At 33.4% G+C, this 12,324-nt stretch overlaps 5 protein-coding genes across 6 annotated transcripts; all 5 read left to right on the top strand.

Annotated features, from left to right (window-relative positions):
* Positions 1-324: 324 nt before the first annotated feature.
* LOC138131181 (brachyurin-like) lies at positions 325-1,582 on the top strand. The gene is made up of 7 exons (XM_069048017.1): positions 325-480; positions 536-560; positions 613-763; positions 814-980; positions 1,030-1,119; positions 1,172-1,311; positions 1,366-1,582. The coding sequence occupies exons 1-7, from the start codon at positions 418-420 to the stop codon at positions 1,537-1,539; spliced, it is 810 nt and encodes a 269-aa protein (XP_068904118.1). The 5' UTR covers positions 325-417; the 3' UTR covers positions 1,540-1,582.
* Positions 1,583-2,750: 1,168 nt separating this feature from the next.
* LOC138131182 (brachyurin-like) lies at positions 2,751-4,395 on the top strand. The gene is made up of 7 exons (XM_069048018.1): positions 2,751-2,900; positions 2,952-2,967; positions 3,022-3,172; positions 3,222-3,379; positions 3,436-3,525; positions 3,580-3,719; positions 3,771-4,395. The coding sequence occupies exons 1-7, from the start codon at positions 2,856-2,858 to the stop codon at positions 3,936-3,938; spliced, it is 768 nt and encodes a 255-aa protein (XP_068904119.1). The 5' UTR covers positions 2,751-2,855; the 3' UTR covers positions 3,939-4,395.
* A 718-nt stretch (positions 4,396-5,113) lies between these two features.
* On the top strand, positions 5,114-6,372 carry LOC138131058 (brachyurin-like). 2 transcript variants are annotated; one of them, XM_069047809.1, is made up of 6 exons: positions 5,157-5,316; positions 5,362-5,549; positions 5,604-5,770; positions 5,822-5,911; positions 5,964-6,103; positions 6,157-6,372. In XM_069047809.1, the coding sequence occupies exons 1-6, from the start codon at positions 5,260-5,262 to the stop codon at positions 6,319-6,321; spliced, it is 807 nt and encodes a 268-aa protein (XP_068903910.1). In that variant the 5' UTR covers positions 5,157-5,259; the 3' UTR covers positions 6,322-6,372. The 2 variants fall into 2 exon arrangements, with proteins under 2 accessions (XP_068903909.1, XP_068903910.1); XM_069047808.1 differs by having other exon boundaries at positions 5,114-5,316; positions 5,604-5,911.
* Positions 6,373-6,967: 595 nt separating this feature from the next.
* On the top strand, positions 6,968-8,171 carry LOC138131264 (brachyurin-like). The gene is made up of 6 exons (XM_069048185.1): positions 6,968-7,106; positions 7,162-7,328; positions 7,375-7,541; positions 7,590-7,679; positions 7,740-7,879; positions 7,927-8,171. Exons 1-6 carry the CDS (start codon positions 7,056-7,058, stop codon positions 8,089-8,091), a joined length of 780 nt encoding a protein of 259 aa, XP_068904286.1. The 5' UTR covers positions 6,968-7,055; the 3' UTR covers positions 8,092-8,171.
* Positions 8,172-10,714: 2,543 nt separating this feature from the next.
* On the top strand, positions 10,715-12,036 carry LOC138131042 (brachyurin-like). Its single transcript, XM_069047797.1, has 6 exons — positions 10,715-10,874; positions 10,927-11,102; positions 11,240-11,406; positions 11,485-11,574; positions 11,626-11,765; positions 11,823-12,036. The coding sequence occupies exons 1-6, from the start codon at positions 10,824-10,826 to the stop codon at positions 11,991-11,993; spliced, it is 795 nt and encodes a 264-aa protein (XP_068903898.1). The 5' UTR covers positions 10,715-10,823; the 3' UTR covers positions 11,994-12,036.
* Positions 12,037-12,324: the final 288 nt, after the last annotated feature.

Genomic DNA, 12,324 nt, shown 5'->3' with positions numbered 1-12,324 from the left:
GGTAAATCATTGTTTTTGCCATTTTTCTGTGAAGAAAATTTTGTAGAAGCAATGTAATGGGTCTAAAATATCTCTATGTTGATAGTAATCACGAATATTTTCAAATCGTACGTTGGAATTTTTTTTGAGAGTGTTTCAAGCCTACCTACTTATAACTGTACCTATTCATATTTTCAATCACTCGGTAGATCATAAAGTAAACACGCTCCTTTTGGCTGAATGTAAATTATATTAATCCAGCTCTATTCTCCCGTCCATTGTCATTCTCCTTGAGCCTATTTTCCACGTAATTCACTCAAAGATAAAAGATTTATCTTTGTTATAATCTTTTTAGATTTTCTATCTCAAGTGCAATACGTTCCGAATTACGTATATATAAATCTACATCAGACAAATCAGACAAATAAAACAAACAAAATGAAGTGTCTATTGCTAATTTCCATGTGCATAGTTGCACTCAATGCAGTTCCCTTCAGTAAGGTAGTACCTGCAACTCTAATTCAGATTATTTTTGTTAAAATTATGGATTTTTCAGATTCTCACAAGTAAAAGGCATCCAGGTAAATGTTACAATCACATAATGGTCTTCTCAACCAACTCTCTCCATTGTAGGAGGACGCATAATTGGTGGTCAGGTTGCTCATCCTCTTCAGTTTCCCTACGCAGCAGCCATCTATGTCCAAACTCCTACCACCAGACATTTCTGTGCCGGCACTCTTCTTTCAAACGAATGGATTCTAACAGCTGGTCAATGCGTCGACGAGTATTAAAAACCTTTCTAAAATGAATCCATTTCCAAGTATTAAATTTCAGAGCCACACTCTTCCAAATCTTCTTAGGTTCGATTACTCTAGAAGGCAACGACCCCAGTCAACTTGAATTGGCCACATCTTCTTATACTCTTCACCCAGATTATAATCCCCTCACTTTAGAGAATGATCTTGGATTGATTAAACTTCGCATGCCAATAACTTTCACCGGTAAGACATCCCTCTTGGTGTGACAAATCAAAAATATTTTTTAACACAGATTACATCAAACCTATCGGCAGACTGCCACTATCAGAAATTCCCGATTTTGTGAGTACCTCAACTTTTGGTTGGGGTCAAACCAGTGATGGTAAGTTCTTAGAAAAAGCTGTTGCTCGGTGGTTATCAATTAATTCTTTTAGACGATGCTGGGCTCGCGGCGCAACTGAACTACGTAATTGTAGTCACCATCACAAATGTAGAATGTAAAATTATTTATGGAAGCCAAATCACCGACAATATGGTGTGCGTTGAAGGCAACTACAATGAAGGCACTTGTTATGTAAGTTCCGCTCTAGTTGTCAATTGCAGGGGTTATATTTTTTTCTTGCACTAGGGCGACATTGGTAGCTCTTTGATTCAGTACTATAGTACTGGACACGCCATTCCCGTTGCCGTATCCAGTTTTGTTAGTGGGAACGGTTGCGAAAGTACTGATCCTTCAGGATTTACAAGAACATTCCCTTACAATGCGTGGATCAGAAATGTGACAGGTCTAACAGATCTCTAAAAATGTATTGCTAATTACGATAAATATACATTTTTTTACAAAACTTTTTATTTGTTTCTCGCTATGTCTATGAACCTTATTATGCTATGTCTCATTTTCTACGTTATAATTCTTCTTGAGCACTTATTTTCCACGTAATCCATTTAAAGATAAACGATTTGTCCTGGTTACGATCATCTTATATTTTCTGTCGCAAGTGTAGTCCCTTCACAATTACATGTCGGGTGTTCATTTAAATTTATCCTCAAAGCTGGCGTCGAAGAGTCGATTGTGAACGTACCACTCATGGAAGTAATGGAGGTAATGGTAGGTCCATGGTACCACTCGTCAGTTTGCAGAGTAAAAACTCAAACAACGCAAAAAATGAGGTTAGATTTAAACAGCTGATCCGTGATCTGTAACCCGTGGTGCGTTCACAATCGACTTTTCAACGCCTACTTTGAGGATAAATTTAAATGAACACCAGATATATAAAATTCACGTCACTCTAACAAATCAGCGAAATAAAATCAACAAAATGAAGAGGTTTTTTGGTGCTTTCCAAGCGCATCGGTGCATCTAATAAACTAAAATACTGAACACTATTTTCGTAAAACTCTCGATTTTTTGGATTGTTTCAAATATTAGACATCTAGGCACCTAAATATTAGAATCAATGTGGAAACGCTGCAAGCATTCGGGGCACTTTTCCAGATTCCGCATTATTATCGGAAATTTTTGCATTGTAAATCAAAAATATCACGTAATTATGTTATCAATACAATTTTTACTTTTTTTTCTTTATAGATTTTACAAAAGTTTACCAGATTTGATTTTGAATAAAGAAAATTTAGGTATACGATGGTAATTTTTAATGAGAAGTTTCTCCAACAACATACCCTTTTATAGACCAGATCTCGTTTATTGCTTCAAGTTTTCATGTATAATTCTAGTTACTTAGGAGTATATCTAAATTTTCTAATCTTTTTCCTATTCGATTTATTAACTTCAGAGTAGTTAAAATAGCCTCATATATCACAGATATAAAGAATTTTCCTCTTTATAAGACAAAGTAAAACAGTTATTTATAATAGCGGAGTAGATAGCAACTTGACATAAAGTTTTTAATTTAAAGATACTAAACATATAAAACGCAATACATGAGGTTATATAAAGGAAATGATCAGCAAAAATATTTTGTGGTATATTTTATGACAACGTTTCTAACACAAATCCTTAGATAAAAAGATAAATTTTTAATCCAAAATAGTATAAGTATGGGACTTTTCAAATTTCCCATCAATTCAATTTTTTCAAAGAATAGTTCCTAGACCATCATGAGACTCTTGGTACTCAGTTTGATTGCAATTTACATCCAAACGGTAATTTAAGTAAAACTAAAACTAGAATTAAATTGATGATCTGTTTTTTAGGTGACACCGGCTCCTAGTAAGACTTGAACCCAAAGAGAAATGTATGTATTAATTTTAAAGAAAATTTCAGATTCTCGCATAATAGGTGGATTCCCTGCACCCATTCATCAGTACCCTTTCGCCGCAGCAATCGATGTGCAAACCTCCGGTAGCAAATTCTTCTGTGGTGGTACCATTTACACAAGACAATTTGTCATTACTGCGGGACAATGTGTCGATGGGTTAGTACCAAATTCGTCCATTTCCTGTTTCTACAAATAGTATTTTCAGAGCGGTACTCTTTACAATCCGTTTAGGAGCGTCTAGTTTGAAAGATAGCACTGTCACTCTATCCACTAGTGATTACTTCTTGCATCCGGATTATGATCCTATGACTTTGGCCAACGATATTGGTTTAATCAAGTTCCGAATGCCCATCGAGTTCACAGGTAACAAAAAACAATCGACTTGAATTTTTCCACCTTGTGTTCTTGCAAATTGTTAGATACCATAAACTCGATTAACTATTTGGCAATTGATCCCTTACCACAAGCCCACACGATTAGAGCCATCGGTTGGGGACAAACTACTGATGGTAAGTCTTCATTTCTTGACGCAATTTTTTTATTGACAGTATTGTGAAAATTAGACAGTTCCGCTTTTTCTGACGAGCTGAACTATGTATATGTGACTGCTCTGTCGACTAATGACTGTAAGCTAACTTATGGCGACCAAATTGTCGACACCATGGTTTGCGTAGAAGGAAATTATAATGAAGGAGCTTGTTATGTAAGTTTAAGTTAAAAAAAAAAAATTCTTGCCAATATTTTTTTTCTTAAGGGTGATACTGGTGGTCCTTTGATTGACACGTATGCTCGGTACCACACAGTCCACGTTGGGGTTTCTAGTTTTGTTAGCGGAAATGGATGCGAAAGTACTGATCCATCAGGATACACAAGGACCTATCCTTACGTTGACTGGATTCAGAATATAACGTCTTCTGCATAATTCCAGTTTGTTATCATTTATTGCTATTTCTTGTTTCATTCATTAACTATATTAACGATAGTTGTTAACTAATTCAAAGTCACGCGAAGTTGAAATTCCTTTGGTAATAATTGATCAACATTTTACATTGTTAATTTGCCAGAGTAGTACCAGATCTAGAAGAAAACCTTTATGAGCAATTTAGTAGAAGAACTCTAACTGGTACTACCACTATTATCCTTCATCAAGGACAATTGATTTTTTGTTTTTATTATTCGTCTGTTTATTTTATTATTATGTATATTATATTGTTAAATAGATATGTCAGTTTTTCTTTTCCCTATATTTACATAAAACTGACATATTTATTTTTTGTTGAATATACTAGTTATTAAGCTAATTTTATATTAATTTTATGTTATGTATAAGAAATATAAAACCTTAAGGCTTTTATTGAAAATACATTAGATAAGTCGTATGAATGGCATTTTTATTTCAACATTAATTCAAATTAAGGAACGAAAATAATAATTTATTTAAGTAAGAATCAACTATTTTTGAGAAAATCTTAAAAAAATACAAACAAAACTTTTTGATAAAATAAAAAAAAAATAGTTTTGAAAAGACTGAACATTACGTTGGAAATTAAGCAATTATTTATTTAATTATATGTCTTCACGGAATCAGGCGATTCAAAATCAAAGAAATTCCTTTTTGAGAGGATTTCCCTTGCCATTCAACGTGGAAACGCTGCAAGCATTCGGGGCACTTTTCCAGATTCCGCATTATTATCGGAAATTTTTGCATTGTAAATCAAAAATGTTATGTAATTATGTTTTCACGAGAAGATTGTTTACAAATATTGACATAAATATGTCATTTAAAAAATATGTGTTAAGTTTCCACTATTTTTTTTATGATATCTTTATAAGTATTAACTGCACTTCATATCTTTATTATATAAATTTTAATCCAGCCAAGTATCTTAGGAAAGGTGTTATCCAGTCCAAGACTTAAAAGCTAATTGAACTGTTAATACCTTCTAATCCTGTCATAGTACAAATAACGAGATGACTTGACATTCTATAACCCCACGGTAAATTCCAAAGAGTGCAAGCAGTTCTTTCAAAAATGTTATCACATGTATCAGTCACTAAACAATTTTTTACTTTAGTACATTATGATAACATAAAATTTTAAAAATAAAATACATATACGCAACGTGGAAAGAAATGAGAAATAATAAAACAATAAACAAATTTGGACGAGGATGTATAAATAAAGCTTTAACTCATAAAATCTTTATCAAGAGGAGAGCCTCGTATTAAGCAGATCAGCAGAAATGGAACTTTTAATTTTTTCGATTATTTCCTGTCTCCTATTTTTCACCACATCTGAGGTAAACAAAGATTAAAAACTACATTGACGTAAAATTTCTTTTTAGGAAGTCCTCACAGACAAAAACAAAATTTTTAGCAATTCGGCTCGTATTATTGGAGGACATGTAGCATACAGTTACCAGTTTCCCTTTTCAGCCGCCATAGAGGTTGAAACTTCTAACAGCAAACATTTTTGCGGTGGGACGCTCTATGGGAACCAATGGATAATTACAGCAGGACAATGCGTTGATCGGTAAAGGCCTAGAAGGTCCCTATTTTTATAAAACTAATTTTCCAATAATTGTAGTGCGATTCTTTTCACTATTAGTTTAGGGTCGGCTAGCTTGGATAAAGAAGATGCATCTCGTTTGACAGTGGCGAGTTCTGAGTACGTTCTTCACCCAAACTATAACGCTGCAACTCTTGATAATGATATTGGATTAATTAAGTTGCGGATGAAGGTCGAGTTTACTGGTGAGAAATATTTATCTATCAATTTGATTTTTTCATATTTCTGGTTTGCAGATTTTATCAAACCAATTACTGCACTGGCGATGAACTCGTTGCCAGACTATTCATACCTTCGAGCTATTGGATGGGGCCAAACTAGTGATAGTAGGGACAGATCTTAATTATTTAGTAAAATATTATCATTATGTTTTTACAGGAGATTCTTCTCTGTCAAGTGAATTAAAATATGTTTATGTAACGTCTTTATCTAACCAAGAGTGTAGGGTAGTGTACGGTAATCAAATCACAGACAATATGGTTTGCATTGAAGGAAACTATAATGAAGGGATTTGCCATGTAAGCTAATATTTGTAAGAAAATATTTCAATGTTGATAAATTGGTCTTAAAGGGTGATACTGGCAGTGCTCTGGTTGAAGCTTATGGTAAATATGAATTGGTCCATGTTGGTGTGGCAAGTTTTGTAAGCGGGAATGGTTGTGAAAGTACCGATCCTTCAGGATTTACAAGGACATATCCATACGTGAGCTGGATCAAGAATATAACAGGAACTTAAATGAAATTAATTAAATAAATGTTGCAATCTTATTGGCAGTTTACAGACTAATTGTTATTTTTTTCTGTGGTTTGTTACCATACCATCCTTTAAACCATTTATTAAAAATCGTCTGCAACTCGTGCTTGTTTTCAAAACAACAAAATAATTCATAAACTTAGAAACATTTCAAATGAAGAATTTTATGGGAAACCAGGAAGTTATTTAACTCTACCTTTAAGTGATATCACTAAACTCGTTAAGCTTCTTAAATTCTTGTATCATTTTCCTCTAAAAATTTTAATTGATACGTGCTCAACATGTCATACATTAATGTGGTAGTTTATGTGATACCAAATTATATAAAACAATATAAGCGATTAAAAAGGTGTAGGGAAAGATTCAAAGATGAAAAATAAATAATATCTCTGTGGAAAATGTTTCCATAAACAATTTCTAATAAATAACGTCATTTTATAAATAAGAAACAGGTGACTTTTACTAACGAAACGCATAATAATTATGTTATTGACCAGTGATGCATCATAAATGGATGGTTTTTTATTTTTGCTCTTATTTTCAAAATGTACACAATCTTAATAAACATAGGTATTAAAAAAATTTTCAAAACATATAGAGCAACTTGTGATAAGATCACTGAAATAATCCATTTATAAATGTTTATTAGCCTTGTAAGATGTTTATTCTAGATTAGTATACCGATAGAAACCAAAAAAATCAACAGATACTTCAAAATGAAGAATTTTTCAATTTTTGTTTCTTTTATCTTGACATTTGCTGCCACTGTAAAAAACTGAACTTTACTAAATTAAATAAATTTCCATACAAACTGATTTCTAGGTTAAACCTGAGCCCCATTCACGAATAATAGGTGGACAACCTGCCCCCATCGCAAATTACAAATTTGCGGCGGCCATCAACGTTCAAAAATCAAACATGGTAACATTCTGTGGAGGTGCCCTTTTTGAAAATCAATGGATAATTACCGCTGGACAATGTGTCGACGAGTAAGTTTCCAAAAACCTTACTTTTTCTCTATCTTTGCAATTCTAGTGCAGTTTTGTTTGTCATTACCTTGGGCTCAGCCACTTTAAAAGACCATGATCCAAATCGCATCACTGTGGCTACTTCTGAGTATTTTTTGCATCCAGATTACAATCCAGACACTCTTGAAAATGACCTTGGTTTAATCAAGTTGCGGATGCCTGTAACATTTACAGGTGAAGTTTATTCTTGTGCTAAGGTTAGTGTTCATGTTGTATTTGTAGATTACATAAGACCGATCGCTCCACTAGCAATGCACGAACTACCAGCGAAACCCAATCTTCGAGTGATCGGATGGGGGGAAAGTTCTATTGGTAAAATAATTATCAACTATTTCTAATTTATTAACATTTTAATTCTACAATGTCGTATAGAGGATCCTGCATATTCTAATGAACTCCAAGTTGTGGAAGTCGTTTCTTTAACTAACGACGAATGCAGGATCACTTATGGAAACCAGATCAAAGATAAAATGGTCTGTGCTGTTGGACAATATAACGAAGGACCTTGCTTTGTAAGTCTTGCAAATATTTTTCCATTCTTTGATTGAGTTTTTCTTAGGGTGATGTCGGAAGTCCACTACTGGATGCTTACAGCAAATATGTGGCAGTTCATGTTGGTATAGTCAGTTTTCTTAGTTCTAATGGATGTGGAAGCACTGATCCATCTGGGTTCACAAGAACTTATCCGTACGTTAACTGGATTCATAACATTACAACAAATTAAATAAATAATGTTGCATTAAAATGTTTCAATATGAATTAACTGTTTTAAAATTATTTTCTTTAAATAAACAATAAGTCAGACATTAGATTTTTAATTTTACCATCAGAATGTAGATAGGTTTTAAAGAAACTAAATATTTTTTTTCAGATTAAGGAAAAACAAAGATATCCAACTCCAGTTTTACATTGTATCACCAAAACCCTTTAAATTCGTGAATATCTGACCGTTTAAAAAATTTAATTGACATGTGCGTAACTATTTCATATTTACGTCACTTTGACATTCAATAGAGATAAATAGTTATTTTTATATTAAGTGCGTGAAGAGAGTGTTTTTTGTGCATGAAAAGGTCTTTTACGCCGAGACGAAGGTCGAGGCAGTATAAGCCTTTGAATGCACAAAAACATCTTCACGCACGAAATATAAACAATATTTTTTCTATAATTGATTCAAAAAATTGAAATTAAAAATTCAAATTTTTGAAGGAACTCTGAAGTTTCAATGCAGTGACCATGTTGCTAGGTGACTAATAAAAAACAGTGCGTGAAGTGAAACACAGAAATAGTCGTGTGCCTGAAATCGCATTTCACACACTGTTTTGTATGGTTTCTATGGTTTCGATCTTACTAACAATGTAAAAAAAAATACACGTAAAAAAATGACCCACTTCATGCACGGATAACTATGCGTGAATTTCAATTTTTTGAATCAATTATAGAAAAAAATAGTTTTGAGAAATAGTAAAATACAATTGACAAAAGAGGAAAACCAAAGGAAAACAGTGTAATCTTGACATTTATTTCCACCGTAAAAAATTGAAACTTACTGATTCAAATAAAAGTCCAAACAATTTTATTTCTAGGTTCAGCTTGAGCTTCATGCGCGAATTATAGGTAGACAACCTGCCCCTATTGCAAAATACAACTTTGCAGCGGCCACCAACGTCCGAAAATCCAATATGACAACGTTCGAGGAGGACCGGAATGAATTTTTTTCTAATATGTTTTGCTGCGGTATTAGCAGCTTCTGAGCAAGTGATGATTCTTTAAAGATGATCTAGTAAAAGTACACTCACCTGCAGAAAAAGCGGAACACCATTATTATTTAAAAATCTGTGGTCGCGGTATGTGGTTGCTCTTTTTCAATTAGTCTCTTGAAACCTTCTAACAGCTCTGTGACGACTAGCAAGAGGAGCCTCAATAGCATTAGCTGCATATCGGAAACAACAACAGTCTTCAACCAAAGCTACTGCTCTGGCAATATTTACACCAGCTAGAGGCATTTTTTTACGTTCTGCACTTAAATTCGAAGTTAACAAGAATAAAAAATTACAAAAGTTATAAAAATCTAACCAGGTTGCTTGATTATTATAAAAATGGTAAATTTAAGAAAAGAAGGTTTTTAAGCAAAAAATTTGTTTTTATGCGAAATTGCTAATAAAATAACCTATGCTGATGCTCAAGGTTATGTTTGCTATCATTGCCTCCTGGTCAAAATACATCAAAATAGGCATTATGGGAATAATTTGTTGTTGACTAATTAGTGTTCCGTTTTTTTTGCCGGTGAGTGTAGTTATTTACATTACAAGCTGCGAAAGCGAAAGCGTAGCCGAGGTTATTTAAAAACTCTAAGCACGTGAAAGAGCTTTCGCAGCGTGTAATGTATTAAACTTTTCATTCTCCCATCGACATTTAATAATACAATGATTCAGTGTTAAAATGAAGTTAGTACAAGCTGGCTTGTTGTTAATGTTACTTTAGTAACAATAGAAAAACATTATTTTATGACATTTATCAAATATCGTTGTCGTTGAATACTTGGTCATAATTTAGTTTAAAATGCATTTCTGCTGTTGGCGTAAAAGTGCGAACACCAGAGAGTACCTTCTTCTGCTAGCGTGCTCTATATCGGACATAATGGATCATCAACGCTGACCAATCTGTGGAAGGATTAAATTCTGAAAGAAAAATTTTTTGTGAACTAGACCTTCACTATTTACAATCCAGTTAGGATCAGTTGCAAGGAGACGATTCCAACCAAGTGACTTTAGCCACTCCAACCTATTATTTGCACCCAGAGTATAACTCAACCACTCTTATAAAATGACATTGAGTAAACTTCAACTTCTATAAACAATTATTCTTCAGACTCAGTTTTAAATGTGTCAACTAACATTTTTAATGGGGATAATGCTGCTTTCAATAAATGGTCATTTGCTACTGCTATTCAGTAGTTACTGCGTATTGGATGTTCATTAGTGGAAATCTACAGTCGACGGTGCAGTCCTGGTGAGGCGGCCAACTTTAATAAAAATGAAACTATTTAACACTAAAAAATGTGGAGCAGAGATTAATAATAAAGAACTATGTAAAAAATATTAAAAGAAGACTGTCCATAGAAAATAACCGGATTAATTGTGAATACTTTTCTATATTGAACTTTAGAAAAGAAGATAATGCCATTATAGCTACAATAAAGTTTTACAATCTTGGATTACAATTTTCACTGTATATTATTACAAATTCTACAAAAACAATATACGAGTATCAGTTTTGAATACTTGATCCTTTCAACTATAAACTTCTCCGAAGATAAAAAATTATATAAAAAATAAGAATGTTTACTGCTAACATATCAGTCATCATAAAACCAACAAATAAAGATTTTCAATTTATGGTAGTAGTAGTAGTAGTACCTAGTAGGTAGTAGTAGTGGGCAGTCCTTACATCACAATGTTGTTCTTGTTGACAATTCTTTTGCTCGTATCAGCATCGAAGCAGAATGTAACAAATATGTAAATTCAAAATTATTCAGGAAAATATACTTTCCTTTTAGGAAATTCCGGTGAAAAACAATACAAATTCTCGAATAATTGGTGGATTTCCCGCACATATCAATCAGTTCCCATGCATTGCTGCCATCAATGTTGAGGCTCCTGGTATGACATGGTTTTGTGGAGGGTGCTTGTACGGGAATCAGTGGCTCATAACAGCTGCTCAGTGTGTTGATGGGTATGTTCTTATTAAATATTAAAATCAGGGTGCATTACCGCTTTACTGTTCATCTTTCGAAGTAAAATGTATGGAATTTCCACATTTGCAGGAGACTTTATTTGGAAATATTCAATAATTAATTAGATTATTTCCAGAGCTACACAATTTACAATTCGTCTAGGATCAGCAAACTTAAGTGGTACAGACCCAAATCGTGTTACACTTTCTACTTCTACTTACTTTATGCATCCAGAATACAGTCCAGAAACTCTTGAACACGATATTGCTCTTATAAAATTGCATATGCCCATAACCTACACAGGTAAGCATCTCTAAATCTTTTATATTAATTATCATACTAATTATTATCCTCAATTGAAATTTTGGTGAACCCGCCAAGATTACGTCAAACCTATCGACTTTCTGGCAATGGGCGACCTCGGGTCCGGTACAGATGTTTGTGCTCTAGGATGGGGACAAACCAGTGATGGTATTATCACTTAAACTTACTAAGATCCAAAATAAATATTTGCTTTGTTAGAGAGTTCTGCTGTATCGGAAACCCTTCAAGTTGCGTATTTGTCCTCGTTGTCTAACGATGAATGCAAAATATACTATGGAAGCCAAATAAAAGATGGTATGGCATGCGTTGGTGGAAATTACAATGAAGGAACTTGTCACGTAATTTAACCGATTCAATTTATTATTTATCAATTTCCAATTTTGTGTGTTATTTAGGGTGATATAGGGAGTCCACTGGTACTCTTACATCCACGTGGGACCGCAGAACATGTTGGGATAGCAAGTTTTTTGAGCTCAAATGGATGTGAATCTACTGATCCTTCTGGATTCACGAGAACATACTTTTACAAAGACTGGATTCGGAACACAATTGATAATAACAGTTAGACATGTGACTTAACTAATTAATAAAAAAATCTCAAAATTACAACACTGCATTATTTTTTAATGTTAAAAATTTTCTTGGAACGTTATACAAGCTGGATGATTAACTTTTAATATAAGTAGGTAATTTAGTTCCTCTGTAGTAAGTAGACAAGAAAAGAAAATACTCGTAATGTAGTTTAGGGTAAATTAAGGGTTTTTGGATTATAGAGTGAAATTGTATTTATTGTTATTACATTCTTGTTTACACATTTTGCGCGGATTTAATTGTTGCCCTGGACAAATGACCTAACTTTAATTCGTTACGTATATGACGAAGACGAACGGTACCTCT

Source organism: Tenebrio molitor, chromosome 5 (assembly GCF_963966145.1).
Source record: "Tenebrio molitor chromosome 5, icTenMoli1.1, whole genome shotgun sequence".
In the NCBI taxonomy this organism is placed as follows: Eukaryota; Metazoa; Arthropoda; class Insecta; order Coleoptera; family Tenebrionidae; genus Tenebrio; species Tenebrio molitor.
The sequence above is the reverse complement of the archived record's forward strand: the minus strand, read 5'-3'. Positions and strand labels throughout refer to the sequence as shown.

Coding starts and splice junctions, on each gene's coding strand:
- LOC138131181 (XM_069048017.1), top strand. CDS start 418: ATGAAGTGTCTATTGCTAATTTCCATGTGCATAGTTGCACTCAATGCA. Junction 561..612: donor CACAAGTAAAAGGCATCCAG/GTAAATGTTACA, acceptor TCTCCATTGTAG/GAGGACGCATAATTGGTGGT. Junction 981..1,029: donor CATGCCAATAACTTTCACCG/GTAAGACATCCC, acceptor TTTTTAACACAG/ATTACATCAAACCTATCGGC.
- LOC138131182 (XM_069048018.1), top strand. CDS start 2,856: ATGAGACTCTTGGTACTCAGTTTGATTGCAATTTACATCCAAACG. Junction 3,380..3,435: donor AATGCCCATCGAGTTCACAG/GTAACAAAAAAC, acceptor GCAAATTGTTAG/ATACCATAAACTCGATTAAC. Junction 3,526..3,579: donor TTGGGGACAAACTACTGATG/GTAAGTCTTCAT, acceptor TGTGAAAATTAG/ACAGTTCCGCTTTTTCTGAC.
- LOC138131058 (XM_069047808.1), top strand. CDS start 5,260: ATGGAACTTTTAATTTTTTCGATTATTTCCTGTCTCCTATTTTTCACC. Junction 5,550..5,603: donor GCAGGACAATGCGTTGATCG/GTAAAGGCCTAG, acceptor CAATAATTGTAG/TGCGATTCTTTTCACTATTA. Junction 6,104..6,156: donor ATAATGAAGGGATTTGCCAT/GTAAGCTAATAT, acceptor TTGGTCTTAAAG/GGTGATACTGGCAGTGCTCT.
- LOC138131264 (XM_069048185.1), top strand. CDS start 7,056: ATGAAGAATTTTTCAATTTTTGTTTCTTTTATCTTGACATTTGCTGCC. Junction 7,107..7,161: donor TCTTGACATTTGCTGCCACT/GTAAAAAACTGA, acceptor ACTGATTTCTAG/GTTAAACCTGAGCCCCATTC. Junction 7,680..7,739: donor ATGGGGGGAAAGTTCTATTG/GTAAAATAATTA, acceptor AATGTCGTATAG/AGGATCCTGCATATTCTAAT.
- LOC138131042 (XM_069047797.1), top strand. CDS start 10,824: ATGTTGTTCTTGTTGACAATTCTTTTGCTCGTATCAGCATCGAAGCAG. Junction 11,103..11,239: donor GCTGCTCAGTGTGTTGATGG/GTATGTTCTTAT, acceptor GATTATTTCCAG/AGCTACACAATTTACAATTC. Junction 11,575..11,625: donor ATGGGGACAAACCAGTGATG/GTATTATCACTT, acceptor TTGCTTTGTTAG/AGAGTTCTGCTGTATCGGAA.